The 9,469-nt window shown below is 45.1% G+C and overlaps 1 protein-coding gene across 1 annotated transcript in view; it reads left to right on the top strand.

The window, feature by feature from the left end:
- The window catches only part of SDK1 (sidekick cell adhesion molecule 1), a 407,922-nt gene extending 401,699 nt beyond the window's left edge, over positions 1 to 6,223 (top strand). The window contains exon 44 of the mRNA XM_085300428.1: positions 7 to 6,223. Coding sequence (XP_085156554.1) covers positions 7 to 279 — 273 coding nt within the window. The 3' untranslated portion in view covers positions 280 to 6,223. The remainder of the gene's footprint in view (positions 1 to 6) is intronic.
- Positions 6,224 to 9,469: the final 3,246 nt, after the last annotated feature.

Raw genomic sequence — 9,469 nt, 5'->3', positions numbered from 1 at the left:
CTCCAGGCCACCGACTCTGACTACGAAGATGAGCTGCCAAAGCACTCCTTCGTGAACCATTACATGAGTGACCCCACGTACTACAATTCTTGGAAGCGCCAGCAGAAAGGGGTGAAGCACCCAGCGTCCTACAGATACGAGGAGTGCGCGGCGAGCGAAGCAGAACCCTATTTCCAGACTGTCATCACGACACAGAGCTCAGGAGGGGTGTACACCCCAACGGGACAGCCCGCGCCCGGCTCCCGGACTCCAGTGACAGGGTTTTCCTCCTTCGTCTGACACCAGCACAGAGGAACCAGCACAGCTGCACCTCCGGCAGAGCTCGGAGTGACCCGTCGCAGTGACTGTGTGCGTGTGACCAGTGCGATGAACTGTGGGTAACTTCTCTATCATCAGGGTAAAATGGATGGGAACACGAATGAGGCTATTTTTTTTCTGAAGACAATCAACTCAAAAATATGGAGCTGAACTAGCTGAACCTTTGTTAAAAAAAGAAAAAAAAAAGAGTTCTGAAAAGTGACAATTTTAACCACTTGTGAATAGTAGGGGTTTTTTAACTGCTTTTTTGTAACACTGCTTCAGGAAGCAGCTCCCCTATCCTTCTGTTCCCTTTTGCTTTCTCTCCCCTCCTCCTATCCCCCATTCCCAAATAAGGAGGTGAATTCCCTAGATGCAGTGACTGACTTCATGATGTGATCTGAAGAGAAAACACATATAACCTCCCACGCTCCTTTTCCTTTGCATTTTTTTTTTTTAATTTTCTCCATCATCAGGGACAAGTAGGAAAATATAGAGAAAGGACAAATATCTACATGAAAAGCAGGTGCCTCCTCTCTCCTCTTCTCATTGCTGTACCCAACGTTAGGAGCACCAGTTGATTAACTTAGGGTCAGATGTGTCACTGCTCTAGGCTCACTGCTAGTGTTTTTATACTGAATTGCTGACCTGCTTCTCTTTCTTTTTCAAATGGGACCTGCTGCATTCTTTAAATATTCTAACTCCAGGGCCTTTAGGAGAGAAGATGGCTCAAAAGAGAGCTTTAGACAGTAGTGGGTGAAGCAAGTGGGAAGAATCCAGATGCAAGGTCAGTTTATTTTTGGTGTGGCTCTAATCTTCCCTTGTGGACTGCATATACCATTTGAATTGTACTTTTTTCTTTTTTTTCTTTCTTTTTTTTTCTTTTTTTTAAGTCAAAGGACATAACCCAGCAGGCCAGAGGAAACTTTCAATTAAGTTTGCAGTGGCAAGCTAGAGAGTCCACTAACTGATAAATTTTTTGATCGTTAGTTATCCTGCCCTGTCAATAGAAGTTGAGCATCGTTTCATGCCCAGATTCTGCAGCACTGCCTACTGATCTGTAAAAAAAAGTACACGGTAGCTGGGTTTGTTTGATTTTATTTTTTTTAGTACAAAGACACATCACACAGATTGGGTGAATTTTGGTGTCCACGGGTGCCTTTTATTGATTCTACAGCTTTGTATCTGAGAGAAGCAACAAAGTGTCTCCAAATAGAGCTAACTAGGTTTTTTAAGCATTAGGGTCATGAATTATCTTGTGCACGTTTATACAGGCTGCTTTGTGCACTTCCAGCTACGGCATTTTGGAAGAAGAGAGGGGATTTTTAGTTTATTTTCCATCCTTTTGTACAGCTCTCTTTTTGCTTCCCTGCTTGCCCTTGCAGAACTGCAAACAGTTCATCYTTTTCCCATGTCTGTTGTGTTTAGCAGCATGTTGTTTTGCTCACAAGGTAGCTGTCAGGTGCTTAAAGAATCCCAGTCCAGCCCTTGGACCTAGGAACAGTCCTGGATCTCTGGACTTTTTACTGAAATGGTTTGAAAGGGGGATTTGGAAGTAGGCATGTCCTTGCCACTCCAGCATCTGGCRTTTCCTCCCAGATGGGTGTAGAAGAGCCAGGATAACTGGCACCCTGCAGCTTGCTAAGGTGCCACCAGGGCACATGTGGGCACTGTTGCTATTGCAGATTGTCCCTACCCCCTCTGGAGGGGTGTGGGACAGCAGTGGCATTGCCACGTGGTGGTCTTCAAGGCAGGTCATTGAAAGCAACGTGGCATTGATTATTGCTGCTGCCCATCAGGGCTGGTTAGGAGTAGACTGGTGGCACCTCATCTGAGCAGGTGAGGTCCAAGGGCAAGTTCAGCATTGCTGTCACCTTCCAGTGCCTCTGTGACAAGACAAATGAACTCAGAACTGCTTTATTCCTTGGCACTGCCTCTGAGCACCACTGCTGTTGGTGCATACTGATTCTGGATAGCTTTGGCACTGGATTGATGTTCCTCTCCAAAGGCTCCAGAAAGAAAAAGTTCAAAACCAAAACCTCCAGTRTTTGTGTATTCAAGTACTTTTGAATTTAGGATAATGATCCACAGCTCATTACTGATACACACAGTGCAAAGACATGGGCTTGAGCCAAAACCCTGTGAGCCATCCCCTTTTCCGTACCTGGATAGGATGTGTGTGGGACGGAGAAGGGGCTCCAAAGAGGATGAAATACGCTTACTGTGAAGAGGAACGTAAAACAAACAAAAACCACTGCCTTCTGTGCACTTTGACTGTTCTCTTAAGCCATATGGACTTTGCTTTAATTACTAAACTGACAAGAATTTGTTTGTAGTCTATCATTTGAGTTTTATTTTGTTTCTTAGACAAAACTATCTGTGTGACTTTCTGACTTGTTTTCTTTCTCCATTGTTATTTCCTGCATCAGATTACACATTTTAGACACCCCGTTTTCCATACGTGTGACATAGCAGTGCAGTTGCTGTTGGAGATTTAATGGTGCTTATCCAACAGCTGTGAGAGGTAGCGTTACAGGAAGAGGCTTCCAGGGACCACTGAGGGAGTTAGCGAAACAGGTTAGGAGAAAGTAGATGAAACTACTGAAAGAGCTTGYTCCAAAGGTAAGCGTAGCTCCACATCTCCTGCAGGTGTTGCCAGATCTGGATTGGTGTAAGGTGCAGTTACTCCATGGGTTTATACTGATACCACATTGAGCCAAAAAACAAGGAAAACCCAAAGAATAAAGGAAGTGGACTTGATGGCACTGTTCCACTGAAGAAAAASGTGGGGAACAGCAAGATCTGTACCAAGTGAGGAGAAGATACTATCCCTTCTTCCTCAGAGACAACTGCAACTAAAATGCTTGAGTGTGCTGGGGGCCTACCGAGTTGGCTGTACGGCCCTTTTCTTCTGCCTGCCTCCAAAGCGAAAYGCTGGGTGTGATTCTTTTAGGACCTGTTGATCTGAACAAAGGAATTTCTGTTCCATTCCAGTTCACACTGCTGTCCCTCCAAGGTTATGTTTTATTTAGGTGTTGACTTTTCTTAAATGCACGTTTATTTTATTCAAGCATTTGCAGAGCGTGGAAGTGCCCTTCCCTGCTCACCCCTGAGATAAGAGTAGGATACGTAAGCTTCGTATGTGCATGATGCTTCTGCCGTGTTGTTAGCATGCTGTACTTGTAAAATATGGATTAATAGATATGTTTTATTTACCTCAAATATCAGGTAAATTATTCTATCTGGAAGGAAACACCCATCAGTTAGCAAGAAAGTTCTCTTTCATAGCTGTAATCTTTGAGAGTAACAGCCTTGAAATATGACTTTTATACATTAGCTGTCATGTTAAAATAACTTTACCCATCAAACTCAGTTTTGTTTCATCTCACTATTCAGAAAAGTCTTGAAAAATGGAAGCTTGTATTTAAAACTTCTTATGATATTTAGTTTGCATTTATTTATTTACTTTCCCTTGTTTCTCAGGTCTCTTGATGGCTCTTATAAAAAAAATTAAAACAGCATCATGAAATGATCAAGAGAGACGTTTCAGGGAGCGGTTTAATAGGAGCTCATTTTTCATGCAATAGCMTTGGAAATACCCAGTTTCATACAGGAAAAGAGTGCCCACATCTTCGTACCCCTTCCAGGGCTGAGAGGACACCCACCACCACTGTCAGGGATGCTCCCAGGGAGTATCAAACCTCAGGCTGTGTCCGTAATAAATCCCGCTCTRGTGCAAAAGTGCACACGAGTTAATAAGCCGTCCAAGGCCCCTTGTATTGTTCCAGRCCATTCTCAATGGAGCATTATATTCTCCCAAAAGTCCGTTTCAYGCATGGTCCTGTGCTGTTTGGGTGCAAGCAGCAGTCGTGAGAAGGGACAGGAGAGGGCACTGTTCTATTTTAATCAGTGACAGCCTCTTCTTCCCCCCACCCTGGGAGTTACCAGCTGGAAACACCTTKGGGAGGGCAGGGAGAAGCCTCAGCAGAACCGAGCAGAGAATTTAAGCAACATTTACTAAAGGAATCACACACCAGTCAGCAATCCTGCTTTTGGAAGCACTTGGCATTGCAGGAGAAGAGAAAAAAAATATTTTAAAAAAGGAAACTGTCCATTACCCAACAGGACTTTTTTTTCCTCTTCATTTTGAGTTTTAAAGCCAGTGATGCTTTGCAGATGGGCCATGACCTAATTTTATCTGCTTACACCCAGGTCTCAGCCAGAAGCTGCTGTAGCGGTTGTTTAGAATAAGCATCTGAGTCTGTCCTGATATGAGAATACATTTATAATTCTTGTCATTTCTTCCCTCAAGAAATCCATTGGGTCATCTAAAGATTATCCAATTTGCTCTCCAAAAAGGGATGAGAAATAGCTGTTTATGCATAGATAGCACTGTTGTCTTCTCCCACTCGCTGTTTGCAGACCAAGATTTGTTTCAGAAAATCTCTTTCAGTCCAGGAATTTGTCAAGAAACCTTAAAAAAAGAAAAAAGCAAGAACAAAAACCTGTGGATAGGCCAGTAGAAATCGACCTTCCCAGAAACTTGAGACCTGTAGAGAGAATGTGATCCCTAAACTCCTAACTTTAGATAACTCCTTTATCAGTAAGAGCCAAAAGGGTACCTGCTATGACAGATGGTGTCTGGAGGGGAAAAGCCATCATGGGGCAGTTGCTAGACAGGTGCTTTGCATTGTGAACAGTCTCATTCAAACTTGAATTCCCGTGAGTTCAATCACATTTTCTAGGTCTTTTTTATAGGTTTTTGCCACAATGTGTGGAGTCCATGCAACACCATGGTGTTACTAGAGCTCACGTGGGAAGAGGTATGTTGCCATTCTGTTCACAAAAGCCACGTGCATGGTGATGTGGTTGTACAGTATCCCTTGAAACCTCCTCCCTGCAGAAAACCACCCTTAAATTAGGAGCACTTTAAGCCTGAAATTGAAAATGTTCAGCTGGGCATGAGCCTTAAACGGCTTCCTTGGACAAGTTCTTCATCTTTCTATATTCCTCCTCCTCTTGCCATACCTCCACCCCACCAACCCTCCCAGACAGCTAAAGTTGGCTTGTGCTCTGTGAAGTTGTAAAGTTTGCCACCCCACTAGTAGAGAGCCAGCACTGATAAGCACTCACATGGCACGGGGGACAGGTGAGGCATAGCTGTGCCTGCGCAAGGGCTGAAGTAGCATTGCGAGCTGCAGTTCGGAGTCTGACTCAGAATTTTTATCTTCTTTTTATCTTCTCGAGGCTGACACATGCACATTTTAAATGGCTTTGGAGCCTTGAGATTTGGCAGGAAATTTGGTTTGGCAGGAAATGCGTTACTTCATTTGGAGTCTATTTGATCGCAGCATACTTCCTTGGGGCTTAAATCTTTGGATACAGAGGCCGTAACAGGGTTTCCCACGTATGTCTGCTTCTCTAGAGCCACACCTGGGAATGGTACCTTGCCACTAGCATGTTGTGGTGGGGTTTTGCAGGGAGGAGAGCTGGGGCGCTGCGCCGGTCCTGCTGGTCTGACCACTGCGGGGGCAGCCAGCGCCGGCAGCTCTCCAGTCACAGAAAGGTGCAAAAAAAAAATACATATATATATATATATATATATATATATATATATATAAAATAAGGGTATGGTGAGTTTGTAGCCAGTCACTTTGCCACTCTTCCGATGGAGTCCCTCATCTTCCTCGATATCCACTGTTGGTTTAGGGGTAGGACCGCCTTACACAGCTGTGTCGCAGAGTTACCCTTCGGTGTGTTACGGTGATTGGGTCGTTGCTTTTACTTCAGTGTCTCCTTGGGGATTTGATCTGGTTTCTTGTTCCGCACCTCTTGTTAGCCTCACCTTCACCACTCCACTATTTTATATGAGAAAGTTACTTCTTCTTTTGCAAACTTGCTTCTGATTAAAAGAACCCTTTTTGAATGAGTGTGTCCTTGGTACATTTATTTGGAGAGAGGGAGGGGGACGTATTTTCAAACCTCTTCTGTTATTTTTGGCTTGGAGAAATTTCTCGGTGCCTTGCCAGTGTGCTTACGATTTAACAGCTCAGGACAGTGAAAAACGTAACGGGCTGAAACTCCAAGCTGTTAGTTCTGGACTGTAAAATCTTATAATCCCCTGCTGCTTTTCTGCTAAAATGATGCTCTCAAATAGTTTACACCCCRAATTTGATCAGCCTTGTATTTTTGTTGTTTTCTGATGATAAACTCCCACCTGCTCGTTAATACAGGAGAGTTAAAAACCCATTCGGGGCCAGGTAAGCCACCGGGCCACCATTTGATGTGCCTTTGTCCCCTTGCAAATACTGCCTGTGCTCCCCTGCAGCGCTGCGGCAGCCGTGAACCAGTTCCCGCAACTGCGCCGGTGGAGGCGAGGCGGCGGCCAGATCCCACCTCGGGCAAATCCGCGCAGCTCTATTTATTCCAGGGAGATCATCGCTGCTTTGCATCGGCTGAGGAGCTGGCCTCGAGAAGTAAGCAAAACGGAGTCAGATTGGCTACGGCTCTGCTGGGAGAAACAAGGGTGAAAAATCAATGTTTTCCAAGTGGGAGAGGAGCTAAAAAAAAAAAAAAAAAATCAAAAAAAGAAAAAAAAAAAAAAAAAAAAAAAAAAAGGGCAGAAAAAAAGTAAAAAAAAAGAAAGAAAAAAAGCCTCTAGGGAAAGAGCTCTTATTTTCCTGCTCCTGAAAGGGATATTATAAATAATGCAGTGCTGTATAAATACAGGCAGCCCTCTGCGGCTGGTAGTTTGTAATAACCCAGAGGTATCAATGTACCCATTTGGAAGATGAAAATCCTCACGCGGTAGAATTTTGTGAACGAAACGTTATTCTGCAAAAGTGCCAGAAAACGCAGAAGTGTTTTTTTCGAGGTCATTCAGCTCCAAAGCGTGTCATCGTCCCGCTTCCAGCCCTCGCTCTTTGCTGGCCGCCTTTCCTCCACGCACGTTTTTGTGGTTAGGAGAGGAGCCCGGACATAAACACTGGAGCGGCAGGGAAATCTGCCATGGCATTTGTAGCCTAAACAATACTGCAGAAGGCAGATTGGCTTCCCGCCCTGCCCTGAGTGAACCAAGTAATCTGGGCTTTCATTACTGACCCTTTTCCTGCTATTCGTCTCATTTGTTTCCTCCTCTTCTCCCTGCGTTTATGCTSGAGTTGTTTATTTTTCTTCCCGCTCCTTTTATTTTCGTTTTTTAAGCTTGCCTCTCGATTTTTATATATATTTTTTTCCTCCTCTTCTTGCCTCAATGATTGTTTTCATTTCAAACTTTAATTTCCCACAAAATCAAAATGAACTTTATCTGAACGCAGAGGTTTGTTCATTTTTGTTCGCTTCCGTTGCACCCCAAAGGAGGAACTCCTTTCCTTGGCACCATTCGTTAACTCGTTTGGATAATACTCAGTCAGCTGAGCCTGGCACGTGCAAAAACACTCTGCAAAGCTTTAAAGAGGCCAATTTCTGAGCTGGCCTGTGGTGGCTGAAACCAATAGTCATCTGCGCARTTGGTGAACCTGCCCCTCTTGATGAAGAAATAGTAAATCTGCAGTTTATGAGTGTGTGACAGGGAAAGATATGCCAGAGGGGGGAGCAATGGGTGCAACGCCCATGTTGTCGTTGAAAGGTGCTTTCACAGTGTTGTGCAATGCGGAGACGAGTTCTTTCGTCGCTCCCAAAGCACTAACCTCTTGTCTGCACCCTAGCAAAGCARAAGCGCATATCCCGACAGAGGGAATGAGCCTGCTGTTCTTCGCCCCGATCCGTGATAACATGATACCATGCAAACGTTTGCACTTTGGGGCCTATGCAAACAGAAAATGCAGATAAGGGTGGAAGGCAATCGTGAAAAGAGGCGTATGTAATATAGGCAGAGGCCTCGTGCCCAGGGTGATAAAACGCCTTACAAGCGCGGGGTGACCTCTCCACAACCCCGTCAGGTTGGAGCGGATTAAGAGCCCTCTTCCGCTGGAAGGAAATGGAGGCACAGGCTGGCGTCGCCCCCGGGGCGAGCCGCGGTTGTGGGGCGGGGGTACGCGTGCCCGCACAGCCTCAGCGTGGCGCAGGGAGAACGCGTCTCGCTTACTAAACGGAGCGGGGTGAGTTATTTACGTAACTCGGTGAGTTGTTTTCCAGYGCTATCGCTCGAACCCTACCAGGGGAACATGCCTGACCTAATTAGAGTGTAATTCCATGAGTACAAGACTCAACTTGTAAATACAAACTTTTTTTTTTAATCTTGGGTTCTTTTTAATGCATGTACAAGTGTACAAATCTGGTTGATATAAACACTCTGGAGGTGGAGGATCAGGGAGAAACAGGGCAATTAAGCATGATCAGAGAAAGTGAACTATGGAAAATCTGGAACGGAAGTGGGGCAAATTTCCACACTTGATTTATGAGATGGTGACTTAATCTGCCGGGAGACCTTTTCCCCCAGGACTGCTAAATCTTCACGTGGCATAACCGGATGCAAATAGGAAACAATCTACCAACCACCATGGAAGGGACAAGACCAAAAGAGGTGAACTCAGTGTCTCAGTCATCCATCCAGCCGCCTTCCAGGCTGATAGATGAAGATTCATTCATTGATCCAAGCAGTTGTTTGTACACCACAAGAAATCAGTGCGGTAAGAGATACGTGCGTTTTAAAAGCAGGTAAGGCTTAATACAAGCAGCCAAATGGTTGCTATAGAAAATTCTCTCTGGGAGGTTGAGTGAGAAGCCTCCAGTGATACCTGCTGGGTTTGCTAAGTGGGAATGTGCCCAGACATGCTGGCATGGCTGGTGTCCAGCAGTGACTGATAAGATGTCAACGATGCTGAAAGAACCACAAGCCAAACAGCTTGCATCACTCRCTTGAGTGGCCGCCCTTTAGGTCACATGCATGATGTGCTCCATGAGAAAAACAGAAACCCAGGAGCTTGCACTCCTGGAGGCACAACKGGGTGAGCCAGGCTCTTCCGCAGGCAGCAATGCCACTCTGAATGCAGAGTCTGGCTGAGGAGAGATTCGGGCTCTAAAATGCATTTTGCCCAYGGTGTGTTTTCAACATTTGTCGTTGTGAGATAACGTAGTTTGGAGATAAGGGGATTATGGTGGAATTTCTTTCTAAATTTTGGGCCCTTTGTGGAGGTTGTGCCTGTGTCCATGAGGGGTGAGAAAGCAGACA

The sequence above is a fragment of the Rhea americana genome, unplaced genomic scaffold (assembly GCF_003343005.1).
Source record: "Rhea americana isolate MKP2758 unplaced genomic scaffold, rheAme1 scaffold_10, whole genome shotgun sequence".
In the NCBI taxonomy this organism is placed as follows: Eukaryota; Metazoa; Chordata; class Aves; order Rheiformes; family Rheidae; genus Rhea; species Rhea americana.
The sequence above is the reverse complement of the archived record's forward strand: the minus strand, read 5'-3'. Positions and strand labels throughout refer to the sequence as shown.